At 50.5% G+C, this 22153-nt stretch overlaps 1 protein-coding gene across 1 annotated transcript; it reads right to left on the reverse strand.

Moving 5' to 3' along the window:
* RS1 (retinoschisin 1) lies at positions 1-15061 on the reverse strand. Its single transcript, XM_009325481.1, has 6 exons — positions 15010-15061; positions 6742-6767; positions 6327-6432; positions 1633-1774; positions 1294-1489; positions 1-153 (listed from the first exon to the last, which is right to left on the reverse strand). Exons 1-6 carry the CDS (start codon positions 15059-15061, stop codon positions 1-3), a joined length of 675 nt encoding a protein of 224 aa, XP_009323756.1.
* Positions 15062-22153: the final 7092 nt, after the last annotated feature.

Here is a 22153-nt window from a genome sequence, read left to right on the forward strand (position 1 = left end):
TCAGCCGCACTTGCCCAGGCACTCAAGGAGCTCCATGCGGATGGCGATGCGCACGTGCCAGCCCAGCGGGATGAGGCGGATGTAGCGGGCCACGATGGGCGGCCGCAGCAGGTTCTGCACTGAGGACGAGCGGTCCGAGTTGCCATAGAAAACCTGAGGAGAGAGGTGTGGGCGGGCGGTTAGGGGGCTGAAAATCCTGCCCCATGAGTTTGGGGTGCCTGTGCAGAGCAGAGGAGGAGGAGGAGGAAGGTCCCTCTCTCCCACCCCCAAAATAAAAATAGCCAGACGCAGACAATTTTTGTCACACTGACTGGGTTTTCTGAGTAAGTCACTTCCCCCGCATCGTTCCTCCACTTTTTCTGGTTAAGCTAGACTTAATCTCACCCCATTCTCTCTCATTCGCCTTCTGACAGCAAGGCACCATGTATTTGGAGTGAGTGTGGCTGACCTTGGCTGTTTGCAGTTCACAAGCCGGGCTCCCAGACACGCAGATACAGACAAAAAATATATTTGGGGGCCCTTCCCCACTGCTTGGCCACACTGCCATGCCTCCCACTGCCATGCCCTGTTTTTTTGGGGAAAGCTCAGCATCTCCCCAGGGCTGCAGGAACTGGTGCTTTGGCAAAGCCACCAGAGCCTCCCATGATGGGACCGGGCCATCCCCATGGATGGACACTGGCGATGCCTGGGAGGCAGCAGCCATGGCATCCGCTAGCCCACCTGGGCTGCACGGGGACCACAGGCACCACTGTAGGGTCCCCTGTGCAATTTTTCACTTCAAACCAACCACTAATAAGTGCAGCGTGCGAACAGTTCAGTGGGTTGTGACTTAAATAGTTGCAGATTTTGTCTCAGGGGATTTTCTGCATCGTTAATTTTGCACTAGCCCTGGACTTACAGCAAAAGAAGGAGCACCCATTTTGCAGTGCCCAGGCACGGCTGGCATAGTGCGGCCCCAGCCAAGAAAGAGGTTTTTTCGTGGAGGTGCCACTTCCCCTGCGATGCCAGCTAATGCCTCCATCCTGCCGAGTTTAGTCTAGACTCCACCATCATCATTAGCAAAAAATTTATTTTGTCCTTCTGCAATTGGTCAGCGTGGCACTTGCTCTTACCATGGCGGGGGGACACCCCTCTCCATGCTGCCCCTGGATGTGGGGTGAGCGCCAGGCCCCATCCACCCTGCTGCTCCCACAGGAACCCCTCTTGGGGCACCTCCTTGCCAAGACCCGATGCTTTTGTGTCACCAGATGTGCCCCCTGCTCCACCAATGGCTGAAGCGTAAAGTCCACTGACCCGGTTGTTCCCGGTCTGATCCTTGTAGTAAACCCAGTTGAGGTTTTCATCGGTGCGGTACTGCATGCTGTACTTGGTCATCCACTCGTCGGCATCGCAGCGCCCTTGCGTGAGGATCCCCGAGATCACCTTCACCTCCTTCAGGTCGATCTGCAGCCACTGCCCATTGTCCTGGTACTTGGAGAGCCACGCACACCTGGGGGGACACCGCCAACCCCGCTATATCCTCCGGCCCTGCCCTCCCGGGCGGCCCCTCCTGCCCCCACACTGCTGGGGTTGCCCCAGCCCCCCACACCCGCCTGCCCATGGGACCCCTCAGTGTGGCATTTTCGGACTCACCCGAAGCCTTGGCCGTTGAGGCGGGCCTTGTTGGCTGTCCAGGAGGAGTACCAGCCTGTGTACTGGTCGGGGTTGGAGCAGCTTATCTGGTCAGGGGTGACGGCGCCGGACTCGAAGCCCAGGGGCTTGTGGTAGGGGCACTCTGCAGAACAAGGGAAAAAACATGCTACCATAAGGCCACGAGCGGCTGGCTTTGTTTCCTGGTTGCATTTGCACACTTGTCAACACCCTCTGTGGTTTCACTGCTCCCTGTCCTCCCTGGCCAGGATGCTGGGGATGCTCTTAAACCTGGACAACAATCCCTGCAGTATTTGCTCCCAGGGGCCATGGGGTCTTCATTTCTAACTCTTCTCTTGTATAAATTTCTGACTCGTCTCTCTCTCAAACTTCCCAAACCTGTGCTGCCTGCAGCATTTGGGGGGGAAGGTTTTATTCAGATGTTGCAGTCCAAATCTCCTTCTTGCAAGCATGTGGAAGCAGATCCAGACTGGATCCATCAACCTGGATCCAACCTCCAGGCTGTCAGCCTCTGCCTGGTCCTTGAGAAATGCCTGGCATGGCTTTTCTTGCTGGACTTTATCTCCTTCTGCTCCTCCATCCACTGTCTTGATTTATGGCTATGCCTGCACGGCAAAATTGCTGAGCCTGCTCTGATCATCCCTCCACAAGCACCCTCAGATCTTCTGCATTTTCTGCTATGGGGACTATCTTTGTATCTGGAGATGGTCTTGTCTTGTGGAAAATCTGCGGGTACTCTGGTGCCAGTGAGGTGTAATGCTTGGCCCTGCCGAAGGCTCAGGGGTCTCCATCTGAGTTTTTGCCTTTGGATCTTCAGGCTACCAAACCTGACCCCACAGCTGTCTTCTGTGATAGCAAGAAGTTCAGCAAGACTCCCACTGGCTGCAAAACCACGAGGGGCAGAAATATTCGTTCATCATTAAAACTTTCTGTGATGGGTCACCACACAGTGCTCTGGAAGGTAAGCCTTTGGTGATGCTGCCATGCAGAGCGCCTGCATGCTACCTGGACCTAGTTGGGGGTTTTTTTGTTATGTTCATTTTTTATGCAAGCAGGTTATCACTACGTATCTAGATACAAATAAAGAAGGTGCTCACAAGCGTCAGATGGGAATTGCCTGGGCAAACATCTATATCATGGGCAGCATTTTTCTAATTTTGCAGCCTGTGGAGCATGTGTGGTCCCCCAAGGGTGACTGTCACATTTTCCAGTTTAGTGTAGTTCCTTTCATGATTTTCAGCAATAAATGAGCAAGCAAAGCTCTGCGCAGCTTCACTCATGAGTAGGATGTTTCCTTGCCTTAGCCATGCCTGACCAACCAGCATGATGCCTCGTGTTAAAAATGACCGACGTGAGGAGCATCAGCAGGCGCCCAGGGCCCGGCGTGACCACAGCCTCCCCGGTGCAACGCCCCAGCACTGCGGCGGCACAGTCGATGTCTCATTAGCAAGCTCCACTAGGTCGATACAGTATGCATCAATATCTCATTAACATATCTTGCTCAGTTGGCAGCTCATTAACGTGGTTTTCCCCGTGAAAAGACATAGCCGCCATCCCGCCTTCCTCCAGGCACGGAAACATCATGCTTTTCCACTGCATTAAAAACCCTTGCTCCCCTTGTGCAAGAGGGCGGCCGGGCTGGGGTGGCTTTGTGTGTTTACTACTCGTCAGGCTTATCTTGAACACCACGTAACTTTACTTTTAGCAACATTAATCCGCAGACCACACAACCGTAATGCAATTAGCAGGTCACCTTCTGGCGCGTCTGGCTGCATCACGCGCAGGGACCCGCAAAACAGATGCCTGGTGCCCACCCGGTCAAACTGGCTAAGCCATTTAACGCCATTACCGCCAACCTGGAGAAAACTCGTGCAGCGGTTGCAAGGCCAGCTGCTCCCCTCTGGCTGTGCCAGAGACAGCTCTGCAACACCTCAGCACAGCTGCTCTGCAAACCGTCCCCAGGCAGCGGGGACGCCAGTCCACACTGCCGTGGCTGGGCTGGGCTGGGCTGGGCTGGGCTGCATGAGGAGAGTGCAAAGCCCCCCTGCCTGGGGAGAGAGACAGCTGGAAGATAACAGTGACAACATTCCTTATTCAGGAGAACAGCCTTCATTGGTCAAGGAAGATGCCTTCATTACTCAGCTACAGAATGCTAATGCGTGAGAGCACCCATCACACCTAGCCTGGACAGGAAACCTAGAGCCGCTCTTCTCACACACGTGTCCCTCGGCCATGGACGGATCAACCAAATATGCCATGTCTCCTTCCCTTCCCTTCCCTTCCCTTCCCTTCCCTTCCCTTCCCTTCCCTTCCCTTCCCTTCCCTTCCAAGGGGCTTCTCTCCAGGAAGATATGGGAAGGCTGGAATTAGGTCTCCCCACAACAGTTTTAAACTGAAAGAGGGTAGGTTTAGATTGGACATAAGGAAGAAGTTTTTTACGATGAGGATGGTGAGCCAACGGAGCAGGTTTCCCAGAGAAGTTGTGGATGCCCCATCATTGGAAGTGTTCAAGGTCAGGTTGGATGGGGCTTTGAGCAACCTGGTCTAGCGAAAGATGTCCTTGCTCATGGCGGGGGAGTTGGACTAGATGATCTTCAAAGGTCCCTTCCAACCCAAACCATGCTGCGATTCTGTGATTCCTTGGTGCAAGCGACAGCAGGGTGGTACCAGGCTATAGCAAGGCTTCGGACAGAGAACTCTACACTGTTAAGGTTAAACAGCAAGAAAACGTGCAGTAGGAGAAGGCTGGCACACTAGGCGTAGGTGCCGTTAGGGAGCCACCGTAAGAAGGACTTCCCAAGGGGTTGGTCGGGGATCTCTGCTGGGCCAGCTGCGATTCAGCATAGCCATGAGGCTCTGCGGTGCGTGTGAGCATGCCAGTGCTGCTCCTCGCACATGACTCCAGGGCTGCAGGAAGCAGAGGGATCCTACATGGTGACCTGGAGTGTGCAGTAATCTCCATTTGTCCAAAATCTGCTTTACTGCAGCTCCATGCAAAGGGATACAGTTACAGGTGGACGATGTGCAGGTGCAGGGTGGCACCTTCTGAATGGAGAGAGTCTGAGACAAGAATGCAAGGAGTGCAGGGACCTGCCCATCACAGGTGGTCTTCGTGATGATGCTGTGGCAAAAAAGAGTTGTGGTGGCCAGCCCTTTGAAAGGGAGTGGTGAGCTCGGGCAGTGCCATGCCAGCTCAGACTCATGTTTGGAGTAGTGCTTATGGGTTTCTCTCATAAGAGACTGGAGGAAGCCCTCAGAACAAGGGATATAAAGTGACATTTCTGGAGTTCCTATAAGTGATTCTTCCGCATCACAGGGGCTGCCTCCTTCCTCTTCATACTTGCCCCAGCAGGCAGCCCTGTGGAGATACCAGCTGCAGAAACTGGAAGGACAGAGCCTGAGAAGCCGTGACCCTTTACTGGGGATGTCTGGGCCACTCTGCCCTGGGGAAGAGACACCACCCATGCATGGCAGATGAATCGTCTCCTTGTAGTTTCTCTGGGCAGGGAAGAAGCCTGTGGGCAATGCTCAAGCTTGGGCGAGTCCCAGGTGGACACGGCTTCCACAGGAGCAGGGTGCTTGGAGGGAGAGCTCAGGGGAAGCAGATGGCCCAGCAAGGATGACTGGAAAGGCTCTGCGCTTGTCAGCTGCCTCACGCCACGGGAGGGAAACCTTCAGGTCCAACACAAGCATAGGATAGAAATGCCTGGGGTTTATTCCTCCTCTCATTTCTGTTTGCATATGCCTGCAAGCTCTAGCGATGGTGTCATATCTTCTTGTCAATACACATTTTTATTTGCTTTCTAGCCCATCCTGGCTTTCACTCAGACCTCTTCTAGGGTAACTCATTTAACCTCCTCCTCCTTCAGGGCAGCCATACCAAATGCTGAGCATGGGGGTGACTGTTTTCCCCGTCTATCTCCCCTGGAGAACCCGGGAGCAGCAAAACACACCTCAAGTTGTTGCACAGCCTCTTGCAGGAGCTGGGAAGAGGTGGTTGCTAGTGGGCATGAGGCAGGCAGGTACCACCTTTGGCACCCAGCCCCAGAGGGGGTGAACACCTCTGACATCTGCATGACAGGGGCCTGAAGAAGAGTGCAACTTCTGTGGGACACATGAGCTAAAACTGAGGATCAGCTGGGCACCGATAACATGACCTGTGAGGAACGGCTGAAAGAGCTGGGCAGGGGCAGCCCAGAGAAAACTCAAAGGAAACACAATTGTGGTCTTTTACTGTTTAAAAATATGCTGCAAAGAAAGAATAAACTGTTTTCTTTGACCCCTGGGGAGAGGAGAAGATGTCACAGGCTTAACTGCAGCAAGGGAGAATCAGCCTAGGTTGTACAAAAGGTTTCCTACAGCAAATCCTGCACACAGCAGTAGCTGCCCCAGTCTGTTTCTGTAGAGACAGGGCAGGCAAGCGCCTGCCGGCACCAGCCAGCCTGGGCCACCCTGGGTGACCTCCCGAGGCCCAGGCATGGCCCCCGCTGCTGCTGCCCCTCTGCCCGAAGGTACAGGGTCCCTCTGCACCTCCCACCAGTGCAGCTCCCCCGGCCCCACCAGGGGCTGGGTTTCGAACAAGTACCACCATAACATGCCGCCTCTGCAATGCAGGGTGCAACAGGGGAAGCTGCTGAAGGTCACCAAACATGGCTAAAAGTGCACTGGCCCATTACCTGGCATGCACTCTAAGCTGTTAGTCCTGCTGGACCACACCGAATTAGGACCTCCTTGGCAATCGCATTTGCAAGCCTTGCTGTGCCACAGCTCCAGTCTCTCATCCTAAAAGGAAGGTAAAAAAACAATAAGAAATCAACATAGTCATCAACAATAGTGACACAAAGCTAAACCTGAGTCCTGAAGCTTAGACAGACACTCACGCCTGCCCGAGCTGCAGCACCTTCTCTGAGCCCCTTTCTTCATGCCAGCCCGGCACGAAATGTGGGATGACTGCCCGTTGGATTCAGAGGTCAGAGCATGTCTGGGCTTAGAGGCCCAGGTGCCTTCACCCCGTCGGCCCCGAGGCCCCAGGGCCAGGCAGTGTTGGCCCCCGGCATCTATCCGGCAGCCAAACCAGCCAGAGAGACTTACCTCTCCCGGGGACAGGGCCAGTGCAGCTGGGGCAGCGGGCATGGCGGGAAGAAGAGAGAGAGAGAGATCAGAAACAAAGATGCTGCAAGCAAACGTCGGGAAATGCAATGAACATTTACTCCTGAGCTGGGGACAAATAAATCGAGGAAGGACTGACAAATCTACTGCGTTTCCCCAAGCTGATTGCCAGGAGAAAGCAAGAGGATGTGGGCAGGAACAGGGCACTACGTGTGCCCGTGCTGGTGCTACTCCCCCACTGTGTTTTCTTTTCGACGCCTTTGGCATCTCTTCTTTCTGATCAGATACGCCTGAAACATCCTGAGGAGAAACCCATGCCGGCCCCCTTGGCCTCTGCTTTACAGCTAATTTCGCCCCTATCCCTTTTTGCCGTCTTCCTGCCCCACAGTTTCCCTGTCCCCTTTTGCCCTTAAAACGTGTGAGCTGATTTCACCCAAGGGTGAAATCTCAGCTTGGTGCCACCGCAAATCCCCAGTGCCTTCAGAGGAGACAGGACACCCTGCGAGGTGCCTGGCCTGAGATCACTCCCGCTGGATGGGATGGAGGAAAACGAAATGTAAATAGGTCTTCCCAATCCATCTTACATATGAGACTCCCTTTTATTTCTTTCTTAGAGAAAACCAGTTGTTGTGGCTGTAGAGGAAGAGCCGCTATTTTTGTAACATCTGACCTGTTTTATCTCCTGCCTGTCACCGAGCAATGGCTTTTTTATAAGCCCTTTCCTTACTGAAAGGGCTTTCCCGCTTCCCAGTGCAATCCAAAGCAGACTATGTTAATAGCATTTGGACTGGCAGAATAGTGCCCAGACAACTATGAAAATAAAATAACTAAAAAAAATAGTCCCGTGACTACTGATAACTCATCAACACAAGTCAAATGTCAAACATTTGTTTTCAATACCAGTAGGGAATCTGCAAGCCACTAAGGACCAAGCTATTGAGCAGGTAAAAACTTGCATAGAGGAGCCATGAGAAACCCGCCATCTCCAAACAGAGGTTTTCTGGATAGGAAAAGAGGATCTTTTCACCAAATGAATTAGACTCTGAATTATTCACTGAAATCTAGTTATGATTTATTCATTCATACACTGTCACTTTGCTGAGCCTAGGAAGCTCCAACTAATGCTGGGAATTTACATCCCACATTTCTATAGCAAGTTTCATCTCAAAAGACTCACAAACACTGTGCAATTATAATCAGCTGAAATATAAACTATATACAAAGTTCCATTTATTACTCAAATGCAACTGCTCCCTGGGTGTGACATGGTGCCTGAATGTATCAAGAGTCTGAAAGAAAGACCCCAGCAAAGAACAAAATGATCAAGAAATAAAGAAAAAAAATCCTTTCTTTAATGTGGAGATGGTCTCCTTTGCTTCAGTGTCCCAGGCCATTATTTCTGGCATCAGGAACTTACTGCATTAACCCAAGGCATCGGTCCTGGCAGAAGAGGTAAACGTCGGGCTACAATAAAAATATGTGGCTTTTAGTCAGGCCCAAGAGGGAGGCAGGAGGGCACCCAGAAGCAGGAAAACATGGGTGCACGTCTCCAGATCTGGCCTCCTGGAAAGCGTAGGCTGGGGGCCATGTGCAACACTGTGCTCCACCTTTCCCAACAGAGATGTCACCCAGCCAAGTCCCGTGACTTCTTGTGCAACAACAAAACCAAGGCGGAGGTGCAAGCCCAAGGCCACGCAGTGCATTGCCACCTCTCTGCTGTGCCACACAGCACGAGGGTGGTTTAAGTTAAAGCTGCCTGTCATCAGATCAATACGCTACAAACCAAGACATTATCAACTATCAAAACTGTATTGCCTTTGCCAATAAAAGCAATGCAGCGCATCTCCAGCTCGCTTGATGCTTTCTTTGATGCCAATGCTGGAGCGGCACTGGCAGCGGGGGCATGGGAGCTGGGCCGGGGGGAGCCGCCCCTGCCCCCCCGCCCCATGGCACGGGGGTTGGCCTTTCGTGGCAGGATGGGTGCCTGTCACGCGTCCCCACAGCCCAGGTCTGAGCTCACGGGGCTGCAGCCTCAGCTCCTCCAATCCGCAGGTGTTCAAGTTTCATTTAGAGATGTGTGCTCGCTACATATTTCTTAACCTCTTTATTTTCACCTTTGGAAGACTGATTTTTGTGGAAAACCTTTTGTGGGTCATTTTGTGTTTTCCTCCCAGCGGTTAAATGCACTTTGGCCTGGCAATGACCTGACAAGTAAGTGGAGCCATACAGAGGTGAAAGCAAAGGTGCCTGCATCTTTTTGCATAAATACTTGCCTTGGCTCCCCTGGAGCACCCAAGGTGCTGCAGGGGGACTTTAGTGGCTACAGAGAAAACCTGGTAAACAAACTAGCAAATTAATATACTTTGCATAGGAATAAAATATTTCTCTTTTCTCTTCCACTGCATACCAGCAGCCCACTTACATGTGTGTCAGGTACATTTGCCCAGCATGAGGAAGACTGTATTGTGGTGAAGCCTACTTTTGTGCACCATGTGCCTGCAGTGGGGAAAGGGGGTGTGAATTACCAGGCTGATATAGGGGTATTACTTTGGGTCCATGCTGAGCCCTTCAGCAGGCCTCCTGAGTCCCTGCCGGGTGTTTGAGAGCCAAGATCAAAATTTGGCACCTCATTGACAGATGCAGCTGGAAACCCAATGGCTGTGAGTGAAACAACAGAAAAAAAAAGGAACAGTTTTCAGGTGGGTGGGTGTACGGTAGCACCCACTCAACCACCAGGAATAAACCCTCCTACCCTGGCCGCCCTGACGTTGCTTGGGTAGCTGCACCCTGCCAGTGATGCCTGCTCCTGAGCTACAAAAGCGGCTTTCAGGGTTTTTAGGCTTGTCAGCCAGGGGACATCACTGCAAATCAAGCAAGGGTGTGAATTTCAAGCACAAAAGCCCTTTTTTCAGTGCAATGTGTTATTGGGTCAGCCCTGCGACACACAGTGGTGCAAAGGCAGTGCCAAGGCAGGGGTGCCAGCCTGCCGCCCCTCTGGCTGTCCCCAATGGGCTGGGGGCCTCCACACCTCGCCGCATGGCTCGCTGGCATCTCAAATAGGAGGTCAACTATGCCTTTTTGAGCTATAAGAGGTTAACTGCTAAGGGCTCGCTCCCATGAGCAGCTCAGCCATCCAACCGCTGGCAGCCGCAGCCTGCGGCACAGGGGAGCCGGCAGGCTTGGCTTGGGGTAAGCATGGCAGCGGATGGGCCAAACATCCTGCCTGGGCAGCGTGGCCTGATAACCCCTGGCATCGGGAGAGGAAAGGAGAGGAAAAGATGCCCTTGCCTGCAGTCGGCCGGAAAAAGTAGTAATTGATATATTGGTGTGTTTACAGCTGTGATGAGCCCTGTCCTACAAAGGAAATGAAGAGGAAAGCTGGCTGCCAATAGTCTAAAAATGTGATGGCCAGCATGCTTTTACAGTGAGTGTGTTTGCCTTCAAGGAAGGTTACAAAGATAATTGGTAGTTGTAGGTCAGACAGAACGAATTGCTGCAATTCGTGGGAGTCATAAGTCCTGCACAGCCGCCAGGGGCTGTTGTGTTAAAAGTATAGGACTGAAAAAAACCCCAAAATGTTAAGAAGGAAAGAGCCCTATTTACAGCCCCCACAGTGCCCCAGGACATTCAGCAAACCATCAGTTCAGTGAAGTAAATTATTATCTGTGCGTGTTTGTGAGAGGCAGGGAGATACGGCATGCGCCTTTCCTGTCCCTCCATCCTGCCCTGAAGCATGGCGCATCCAATGCACTGCCATCCACAAATGTCACCCTGTAGCACAGGATTTGGGGACTGGGGCTTGGGCAAGCATCAGGGGATGATTTTGTGCCGGAGCACCCATCCCAGTGAGGCCGGGCTGGAGCACGGACCCCGGGGCGGCCCCGCTAGGCACCCACCACTGGGCAGGATGGAAGGGAGAGAAATCCCAGGGACTGTCCCAGATTTGGAGGAGGAGGAAAAGAGCTGGTAGAGGCAGTCCTGGGAAGCCGGGAGGACATGGGTTTCCCGAGGTGGAGGTGGGATAAAGCAGCAGCCACAACTTGGGCTACCTGGGGAAAGGAAGGGGCAAGTGGTAGCAAGGAGGCTCAGCTGCTGGCATTGTAATGACAGGAACAGGTAACTACATGTCTCAGAAAGTTTGTGGTCATTAAGAACGTGGTTGAACAAGAGAAAGAAAGGAGGAAGGTAAGTGTGGGCAGAATTAACACCGCCAAAGGCTGGGCACATTTTGATAAGGTCAACTCTGAGAAATCATATTGAATATCCTGACTGTAGAGCCACAACAGCAAGCCATCTTTTTTTTAGTGTGGATAGAATTAATGACAGATGTACAAGCGTGAGAAAGCACATTATAAAATAAAACAAAACAGAGAAATAAAATATAACACAGAATAAATGTCAGTCACTCAATTTACTGGAATAAGTTCACATAAACCTGGTCATTGCAGGCAAAGTATGTGGAAAATGTTAATAACTTTGTTAATTGACTTTAGATGTTTATTTGTTGATTTAGGTGACCTAGAAGCTTCAGCTGGAAAAGAGTTAATTTTGCCTTTGATCTCTGTAAGCAACATCTCCGTTTAACAGAGCTCAGAGAGACGAGCAAAATTATTTTCTCTTCGCTTCTCTCAGTGGAGAGCACTCCCTCCATGATGCAGCGCTTTCCCAGCATGGTGGCTCCTGCTGCATAGCTAGTCACCTGCTTCCCTTCTGCACGTGTGGGCCATGGGGCAGGGGAAAGGAAAACAGCTTAAAAAACAGAAAAATGTGACTGGAGCCCCAGAAAAGCTGTCACAGAAATGAAAGAAGTGACTGGAATGAATGGCACTGGTTTTGTCACGTTTTCTGAAAGGCAAACCATTGCAAGTCCCTGTTTTCCTTGAGTGCCACATTAGAGAGCATCCAGAAGCAGAGTTAGGTGAGGCAGCCTGTAAAGCAACACAGAGGGATGAGACACTGAAAAAAGCATTGCGGTACCTCTGTGCCCATCAGGTGCTAGCTTGTGGGTTGCTACATTATTAACCTAGGCTATTTTTACATCCCAGCGCTGGAAATCGTGCCAGGCGAGTGAGGTGACTCACATCAGGCTGCACCAGCCTCGGTAGCAAAGTGCATTTGGGGAAGCTGCCACATCCCAGGCCACTGTCGCCCATGGCGTTTTTCCCATCTCTCCTTGCCCCTGCGCCAGTGGCGATGGTCCCAGGGAGCCCTGCTGCAGCCATGGCTGGTCCCCAGGTCCCCTTGGCAGGCATAGCCCCCTCGCCCGGTCGCTTCGTGGTTGCTTTTTTTGTTTTTCCCCCAGGGCTTTTTCTGTGGCCATGCTAAGCAGGCTCTGCGGGGACCATGTCGTGCAAACAGTGCCTTTATTTCTAAAAAGTGCAGGCTTTAAATGGTCCTTGGGAGCTATGCTGGCAGACAGATACCCCCAGGGCATACACAGATCTGTGTCCACCAAAAGATTTTGGGAGCTAGGCTGGCCTGGTGAAAGCAGGGCATTCATCCAGGGGCTCTCACCACCTAAAGCTGCGCTGGGCCAAATGCTCAGCCTGTTTCCCCTGTAGGGGATATTCTGGCCCTGGCACCCCCCAGGAGGGCACCGCCACCCCGGCACACATCAGCCTGGGAGGACTCATCTCTGCTGATCACTGACAGGCACGGCCAGAGCCAGAGACTGAAGGCAAGAGGACCAGCACCAGCATCAGCCTGTGGAGGGGAGAAGGTCTCATACTTTCTGTTAAGCTCCTCTCTCGTGCTTTAACATGGCTGCTATTTTCATCATTCATTTTGTGGGGATTTTTCATGGTTTTATTATTTTCATTTCCATTTCATTTTTTTCATTTGAATGATTTTTATTTGGTTTCCATTTTCATTCATTTGTATTGTGTCTCATTTAATATTTACTGGTATTTATCTGAAAGTGAGAAAAAACATACTTAAATAATGACAAATATACCTATCTAATGCATATTCATTTCTCTTTTACACCTGCCGTCTCCATAATTTTTCTACAAAATTTTTTTATGTTGTGAAAATATTTGAAAAAAACATAAATAATTTGGAAAAAATCAACCTTTTCCCCTTTTCTTCTTCAGAGATGTGTAATTATCTTTTTTTCCAAAGTGTTCCTTTGAAAATTTTTGGCAATTTCTGATCTTATTGACATGTTTGTTCCTTCCTGCTCAGAGCTCTGCAGAACATTGCCTGCATAGTAATTTCATTAGATGTATCGATTATGCCAAAGGGCGGCACTAAAGATGTTATTTACTGTGATCCAGAGGTGGGTTTGGGCCTTTGATTTTGGTTTTTTTTCAAAGCTGAAAAAAACAGAGGGAGAAAAAGAAATCCACTCTTTTAAACTGCTGAGATGTGCTTATTCCCCGACGTGTAGTGAGCACGGATGGAGTAATGCATCGCGGGCACGTCACATTCAATGTGCTAAAAGCATATTCATGTCAATCCAGGGCTCGGGGTGCTCCCCCTCACCATATGGAGGGGGCCCGGCAGCTGCTGCGGCTCTCGTCGCAGAAGCCTGCCTGCTGCACCATATGCTGCTGCTGCTGCGGTGGTGTCCCCGGCAAACACAAGCCCAGCCAAGGCGTGGGGGCTGGGGGTGCTCCTCTAAGCCACTTGCTCTGCAGGAGAAAATAAGCTAAGGAGCTTATCATGGCATCAGTGCCCGTGGCTCAGAGGACTGACCTAGCGGCACCTTCACCGTGGTGGCAGAGGCAGGAGTGTGAGGGGAACCTGGGCAAAGGGTCGCTGCTCGCTCTTTATCCAGAAGAGGACACTTGGACCACGAAGCAGAGAAAAACAGTAAATTAAGAAAACCAGCAAATTAAGAAAATAAACTAAAAACCGAAGGAGTGATGCCTGGAAAGTGATCCTGCAAGTAATTTTTCACTGCAGGCTCTCTGAAAATATCCTGATGTGTGGGTGTCTATTAAAAGCAAGCTGTGTCTGGGATTCAGAGCAAGGTATGAACTCATTCCAAGGACTAATTGCGGTTATGCCACCCATCGGGAAAAAAATGCTGGAGTCCGGGTAAAAACAGCCTTCCAAGAAGCTCAGGCACCAGTAACCTTCCCATGTGAAACAAAGGAGAGTGAAGAGACAAGGTATGAGGGGAACGCACAAATATTTGCTGGAAGATTAAGAGGAAGACCTATTAATTAGACAGAGCGGGGTATGGTCAAGCATAACAGGATGAAATGAAAGCATGGCTAGTTGAGGAACACTTTTCTATCCATGAAATTTGGTAGACCAAAATATTCAGTGGAAACAGAGAAGGATAGAAAAAACTAGACGAAGCAAAACACTGAGAATTCAACATCCATGGGGGAAAAGCTGGACTGTCTGATAAATCAGACAGTTTTATCTGTGGGACAGATAAATTGTCCCACACTCCAACAGATCGTACTCTATTCACCTGGTAATATTGGTAGATACTGCCCAGCACTTAGCAAGAGCAACCTCAGCCTTGTTTAAGATAATAGCAGCTTTGCCATTGGCTTCGATGAAGCCAGAAGTTCAAACACAACCCAGAAAATGATCTCCTCATTCCACAGCTGGGTTAATTAAAATGGAAGGAGACCGTGACCCTGAATTTTCTGGCTTCTTCTAGCTCCTGCTTGCCTGTTATCATTGCTACTTTTCTGAAAAGTAAATTTGAGAAAGCCTCAAAATTGATAAATACTTTTCCCATTTTCTTGACTTACGATTGCTTTTTGTTCTTAAAGTGCCTTTGGAAGTCTTTTCCAGGCCAAAATACCTGAAAGAGCCTTTAAAAAAAGGCAGATCTCCATCAGCAATGTCTTGCTGCTAGAGAAAATGATCAGGTTTTGATTAATCAAGAGTTTTGATTAATGAAGGACCAGTCTTTCATGTTATACTGTACCTCATTTTTCAAATCAGCATTATTATTTACTCACTGGCTCAGCTGCACTACAATTTTCTTTGCAAATTCATATTTTGACAAATTATATGGCAATTTTTTCACACTGCAATTATTTTGTGAAACAGAGTTTTACTACTGAATATTCATAGAGCTGGAAGAACGCTGCTCACTCATGTACATAAACCACACATCTCCTCCACAATTTTGCCTTTCCCTGAATTATTATGCTTCCATGAGAACGTAGATAAGAGCTTGCTCTGTACCCCACAGTCCCTGGCAGAAGAAAGAAGTGTGCATGAAACAAGAAATACAAAGAGGGACATTTGAAAGTGCCTCTCAGGAGGCAAAGTGCGTACCTTTGTACCAGAAAAGAAGAGACAGCAGGACGCTTCCCATCTTGAACTGCATCTTTTCCTTCCTCTTTTGGGAATAGCTCCTTAGCGTTCTGCTTGGCTTGCTGGGAAGGCATGAGATTAACTTAAGCATTGCGTAAGCACCTTACTCTCCTCCATACTCATGATTTTATCAAGTACCATCAAGCCAACCACACAATTATCACTGTCAAGCTCCATCCTAGAGGATGTGTCATGCGTAACAGTTTTTAAAAGGTAAGAAGTACTGAGGTACTGACACTCTTGAGTGCAACTCTGATTGTGTATGTAGACATATGTCCAAATAAACAAGGATATACCTACCTAGAAACCATGTATACCTCCCATAGAAATGCAGATGTCTAATGGTTATAAAATATATGTAGTATATATTGTCTGTTGTATGTAGTATGCATTTATTATCTTCCACCCCAATTATTTACCTCTACACTATCAATGCCTTTCCTAATAATAGCTGTGTGTGGAAATCTGCCCTGGCCTTACTGCTCTTTCAGTCACCGAATTGCAAGGGGCTGAAAACTGCAATTAGTAGATCAAACAGAAATAGCACATTTCATTTGTTTACTTGCTGAGCTGTAAAAATCTCAAACCAAATAAGTAAACCTCCCTTTGCTAACAGTTCTACCTATAGTATCCTCTCAACCAGTTTACATCAAAGAGAGTTACACATTTGATTTTAAAATGACTGAAAGATTCAAGACAACAACAGACTGCTAGTGACTCCAGTGGATCTTGCACCTGTTCCTCCAATCTCTGTTAATTATGTGCAATTAGCAGTGAATTTTTAATGGAGGTTTTTGAAAGCAAGTGCTTCAGAAGCAGCTTGCTTTGTTTCAAAAGATCTCGGATTGTATGCACAGGGAATAGATTAAAGTGCTGCATAGATTACGTGGGCTGCACTAGTGAATTAATCTAGACCTGTCTCTAGTCTTCTGGTCTACATCCATTCAAAAAATGCTGCGCAAACAAGGATGCTGACTTTTCGGAAACGGTCCCCTGGGCAGGATTCATCTCACCTGCCTTTGGATACCCACAAATTTGGAATGCCCTGTAAATGGGATGTCAGGTACGGCATCCCTCTGCAGTCGCAGCTCCAGAGCCGATGCATCCCGGCCTCACCAGGGCGTGCAACATGGATGGGATGAGTCTCCTGCCAAGGGGGCTCACTGCTTTGCTCAGCCTCGAGCAGTTTAACCTCCTCAACCCAACACTTCTCCTGCTTTAATCTACCCTCAGGGAGAGGGCAGGTTACCGCAGGCAGACCCCTGCATGGACATGGCCATCCTGCTTCATGGACCTGGGCCAGCTCACCCCAAACACTGGGAAGCATCAACGCATGGCAGAGCGAGCAAGCAGGGCGGCTCGTCCCAGGCACCAGGAAGGAGGCCATTTTCCTAAGGGCAGGGGGCTGCTCCTGATTTTTTTTTTCCTCCTCACACTGCGTATGAGGCTTCACACTCATACGCAGTACCCCTATCGGGTCAGCAAGATCCACCAGAAAGTCCAGCCAGGGGGTGAACAAACGTGAGCCTCATTGAGGGTACCAGGGAAGCCTCTGGTCATCCACCACGGTGCGGCATCTTGCTCCAGGCTCTACACAGTATGCGGGCAAGATGCTCTCTCTCCCCCTCTTTGCCATCTGGTCTAAAATGGGCTGCCACAGAGACAGAGATTTCCAGAGCTGCTGAGGACACACGGATGTCTATTCCCTCTCTGCATTGATGAGCACTTGGTATCTAAATCCCATGGGCTTGAAAATCCCGTCTTAAAAATCCCTAAATACCTTCATCCACATATCTCTTGGAAAACCAGACCAGGGCTTCAGCCTCTTGCCTTATGGTCTCATGAGCACAGGTCACTGGGAAGCAGAGCTGCCCACCCAGAGAGAAATCACCTCCTGTATTTAAAAAAAAAGAAACCAATTTCTCTCCCATCACCCCACGCAGTTTAAAATCAGCTTGGTTTATGGTCAACTCCACCCTTCAAATCAGTCTTGATTTTGTGTAAGAAATGCAATAGCGCAGGGATCATGTTCAGAAATAGCACAGCTATTATCAGAGGACATTTCATCCAAAGGGACCCCTCAACACTGGTGGCTCCCCAGTTATAAAATTCCCTCCCCACAGGAAAAAGGACAGCCTTTGTTTAAAAATGTGTCTGTAGCATTCAAAAAATCAAATTGGTTCACAAGAAGAGTAGAAGAGCCTTAAAATTAAAGTCTCTGTATAAATACTATGCAGTTCAGATGCTCTGTGTCTAATGTTGTTGATGGTCCTTCATTTTAATAACTGTAAACAGCAAAACCATGCTGCCACTGCAGACAACATTGCTAAATGAATCACATAGTTAATTCCTAGCAAGCATACAAATACTTTCAGGTACAGAAGACAGAAAACATTTTAAAGCCAGTACACAATACAGCACCAGAAAGGGCTACATTTGCCCTTTATAAAAAATAAAAATAATTTTTTTAAAAGGATAAAAATTAGCCTGGCATTGATTATAGAACAAAACTATGGCTGGTACAAACGGTCCAAAGTAGGACAGTTTAGTGACATCCACACTGCTACATAAAACAGGGGCAGGAACTGCCTGGGCAGGTTCACTCTTTTGGCCACACATCTTCTCCAGGTCCAGCTCATGTCCCATTGACCCTAAGACATTTTTGTATGTTTTTATGGCCTTCAGATACTTTGTCGTGCTTTCTTCCCCCAGATTGTGGGAAATAACACAAAGGCCATCCTGCACCATTGGGATGTTTTTAGTCTGTGAAACTGAGAGTACAGCTTGAGTTTCCAGGGGCGCAACATGAAGGCATGGGGGTACGTAAGGGTGCAAAGCCCCTGGGATGGCAGCAGGGGGAATGAAGCCAAGTGGAGGCTGTTTGACACCCTGCCCGGGTATGCTCCCTGGCATGTGTTCTTCCCCAGCTGGGTTAGCTGGCCTGAACCACAATTTTACGAGGAGTTTGCTAAGAATTAAACAGCAATGAATGACCAGAGGCCAGTGGCCCGGTCTGTACCTTGGCCTTGCTTTGTTAACAGAAATAGGTGTAGCTCAGCACCGTTTGAGGAGCCCCATGCCAGCATCTTATGCAGACTTAACGCCTTCTGCCCATAGCCTTATAAGAAATGAATTAGCTTCTGAGCACGGCACAGCTGTGCATCCACGAGCTCTCAAAACACACACATGGGTACAGAGCCCTCCCTGGCGCTTGACCGACTGGCGGCGTGCGCGTGTGCCCTTGGAGAGGAAGCAGGAGGCAAAAGCACTCGCATGTGAGAGAGAAGTGCAACTCCACGTAGCGATTTTGTGTTTCTCCCAAAGTCAGAGTACCAAACAGCTAAATCAGAGCGGCATGCACAGATTCATGCGACTGGGAGCTGAACACACACGACACACAATGTCTCAGCACAAATGTGTGACAGGTGCGCTTTGGTTTTAGCACAGCTAGGGAACGTACAAAATACACATTTATACATGTACACGTGAACCACAGGCATCTCTCAGAAGCAGCATACTGACGTGCCAAGAGAGCAAGACTGCCAATGCTTTCAGAGCTTAAGTCAAACCGTCAGGAGCTGGATCCCCTTGAAATGGATGGAGCTACAATGGTCTACACATGCTGAAAATCTGGCTCTTGAAATAAAATATTCTCTCCACAAGTCTGAAGTGTGAGCTTAAGTCCTCTTCTGAAAAGGAGCCTTTTTCCTAAATGTAACAAAAGACGATGCAGATAGTTACCGGATGCTGGCCACCAGGATCAGGCCCACTCCCTGTCACGCATGCACCTGGGGGAACTGTGGCTGTCGTTGGCAGGGTAGGCACCATGGGATCACCATTCCTATCAGATGCATACCCTACATTAGGAGAAGTCTAGCTATAGCTGATTCAGCTTTGAGCCTGTATCCTGGAAGCAGCCCATCTGTGGAAGACAGTTTACCCAAGAGGCAGGATACATTGCTTTGGCTTCACCTCTCGTGGGCTGCGCACACGCCACTAACCAAGCTAAGCAGAGGAAAGCCAGACCTGAGTACGTCTGCACTTTCAGGCTGCAGGATACACAGGCCCTTAGTGTCGTTACGGTGCTTAACGTTATGACCTTATCCTGCTAGGTCTCACTATGGGTGCTTTCTACCCCAAAGAGCTTTTGCAACCTGGTCCAGGTATCCCTGCACTGCAATCTCTAATTTCAGTTTGCCCATACTCCAGAGTGTTTCTTTAGTAAGAGCAAGCACTGACAAAGGTTAATAGTTTTCTTAAGATGATGATGATTAAGGTAAGTTTCTTAATAAGACCCTGATTAAAGTAATTTAAGCCAATTTTTCTCTTTCATCTTTAAGACAGGTAAATCACACCCTTCCACTCTGATCCTGCAAAGGGAGTCAAGAGCAAACTCCAGCTCAGCGGAGCTAAGGGACCTTCCTCCTCCTGCAGAGACATCTTGGCCCCAGCACCCGTTAGGGTTCCCACGCACAGACAGATGCTGTGGCAGCATCCATGCCCAGAGGTCACCCTTTCTAAAGGCTTGCATGTGCAAAGTGAGACAACATGTTATAATTCAAAAGTTAAACTGCTCCGAGGCAAGCTGAGATGGCTCTTTCTTTCCTGATTAATAAAAATAACGATACACACAGTACAGGGGAAAACAAGGACCAAGTTAACCGTGCTTGCTAGCTGTGCGCTGTGAAAAGCGCTGGCCTTTCTCCGGTGCTCAAACACTCCTCCAAACACAGAGGTGAAAGCAACAGTGCTCCAGTCTGCCCCGCTGAGACACCTCCTTGGAGATGCGTCGGGCTGCAGCCTTTGCCACTGCCGTGTGGGTGCTTGCACACCCTTGGCCCCACCTGGGAGGAGGCACAGGCCGTGGCTTCTCCCCGCTGCCACCATGGCTGCCTCTGGTCTCTGCGGTCTCTTTGGTTACCGGGCTGAGGCACCACAGTAAGGCAGGGATCCCTTGCCCGCGCTGGTGGGGAAAGGCTTCTCTCGCAGGTGGCGTTCAGCCCCGCCAAAGACGAAGCCTCTGACCTGCGGCAGGGAGAGGCCCTGTCTGCACCTCGTGACAGCAGCCAGCCCGGGCCTGCGCTGCACCCGTGAGAAGGGGCCCAGAGTAAGATGCAAAATGGCCCCTAATGGCCTGTAGATCAGGCAGGCTTAAAAGGAGGGGCGACACTCCTTTATTAGGCTTCCAGCTTTCCCATTCCCCCAACACGAGCCACCCGTGGCTCAGCGAGGCCTTGGCACAGCGAGGCCCACGGCCCCTGCGCCACCCTGGGCTTCCCCTCCACACCAGAGGCATGGGGGGCTACCAGCCACCATAAAATGGCTCCCAGGAGTACAGTATGGTGAGCAATCAGATTAAACCCTGTACATCCTGCCCCGCAGAGCTGTGCCCAGGCAGGCAGGTGGAGGGAGCACCAGCCCTCCCTGGGTCTCCCTGCATTTTGGTTGATGTTCTTGCGGGAAACAGCTTTTTAGGGGGAAAAAGCAAGCGCTGCAGCAACATTCTCTAAATTATGCAAATACTCTTAGAAAAACATGTTATTGCACTGGGCTGTGGAAAGGATCCTGCCGGGCCAGGCTTTCCTGCTTGAGGGGCCTTTCCGCTCCCCTTCGCCACCCACTGCTCCTCCCCTGCCGCCGGCAGGACCCGCGCTTTCTTTACGTGCTTATAAGGTTGCCCTTCTTGGGGGAGGAAAAAAACAACCCGAGACTCATCGCTTTAAAGGAAACGACAAAAAACCAAGGGTGAACGCGAAAACAATGTTTGGCGCTGGTTCCACTGGGGCTCGAACCCAGGACCTTCTGCGTGTAAAGCAGACGTGATAACCACTGAACTCCTCCCCTTGCTCCTAGCCTGGCTGTTTTTTGCTTTCACTGCTTGCTGTCCTGCTGTACTGCGCACCCGCGTGGGCGGGCAGCCGTTGGACGCGCGGCGAGCCGTTGGGTGACGAGGGACAGGTTCTGAGGGAGGGCGGGACAGCTCTCCGCAGGTGCAGACCCCGGGCTTTTTTTTCTTTGTTTAAATTGCTGGTTAATTAAAAACGCAGTAATTAAAAATGACCTTAATGCGTTTTCTGCCCCTCGGATAGCTACAGAGGAGCAGTGAAGGCGGTAAATCACTTTAATAGCTCTCACGGTGTGGGAAAGCACAGGTAAGCACAGGTTTTTGTGCGACTACGGTAGGCGTCCCTCTGCGCGTCAGGGCCTTTCAGCTGCCAGCCTCGGGCCCAGATCTGCCTCACCGAACGCGGCCCGGAGAGGCAGGTAGCGAGGGCAGGGCCCACGTGACGGCCTTAACGCCGCGGGTGGTGGGTTCCGTGAGCGCTCCCTTCCCGTGCCCGTATGCGGCGCATCTTCGCTGTCCGCTTGTGCGCTCCAGCCCCGCTTCGGAAATGGCTGGCAAGCCTTCCTGCGCACCCTGCTGCTCCTTTGATTCGCTCGGCTGTTCTGTTCTCCCAGATGAGCGGAGAACGGGCGTCCTTGGGTTGGTGCGTTACGTCTCGGCACCCAGCAGGTTGACCAAAGCGTGGGAAAGGCAGGCTGAGCTCCGCGGGAGGCGCAGCGACGCCCCCGCTGCTTCGGGGGAACGTGCCCGCGCGGATTGTACGTAAATCAGTCACGGGAAGGCGCTCCCCTGCCTGCTGCGGGGTGTTCCAGCTCTCTTTTCGGTGGGGGAGGAAGGTGTAGATGATTCCCTCGGTTCAGGAGACTGTTTAAAATAACGTACGGAGAGAGAAGGCAGAGCCAGAAGTTTGTCAGTGTCAGCAATGCCCTTGAGGGAGCTGTTGCGTGGTGCCTAACGGATCTGCAAAAGTTACGATTTATCCCCTCGGACACAGCATGGGACGCCCTAAGGAGTGTTTTTAAAATGAGGCGTGAAAGCGAGACCATTTGCTTTCTAAAATTCACCTTGAGAGCATCGAGGATTTTCCTTTACGAGCAGGGCAGAGGCCCTGAAAGCGGACCTCGTCGTCTAGCACGTAAAACCCGCGTGTGCTTGCACGGCGGGATCGGAGCGGTTGGGGTGCCCGGGAGGGAGGCGGGCGGGCAGGGGTGCTCGGAGCGGAGCGGCGGGGCGGGCGGGGCTGTGGCCGGCTCCCCGTGC

Source organism: Pygoscelis adeliae, unplaced genomic scaffold (assembly GCF_000699105.1).
Source record: "Pygoscelis adeliae isolate BGI_AS28 unplaced genomic scaffold, ASM69910v1 Scaffold386, whole genome shotgun sequence".
In the NCBI taxonomy this organism is placed as follows: Eukaryota; Metazoa; Chordata; class Aves; order Sphenisciformes; family Spheniscidae; genus Pygoscelis; species Pygoscelis adeliae.

What these genes read in the sequence shown, in the direction of transcription:
- RS1 (XM_009325481.1), bottom strand. Translation starts at nt 15,061, where the DNA reads ATGCAGTTCAAGATGGGAAGCGTCCTGCTGTCTCTTCTTTTCTGGTAC. An exon ending in TCTTCTTTTCTGGTACAAAG is followed by an intron (nt 6,768 to 15,009) that starts GTACGCACTTTG and finishes CCGCTGCCCCAG; the next exon opens with CTGCACTGGCCCTGTCCCCG. An exon ending in CAGCTTAGAGTGCATGCCAG is followed by an intron (nt 1,775 to 6,326) that starts GTAATGGGCCAG and finishes CTTGTTCTGCAG; the next exon opens with AGTGCCCCTACCACAAGCCC.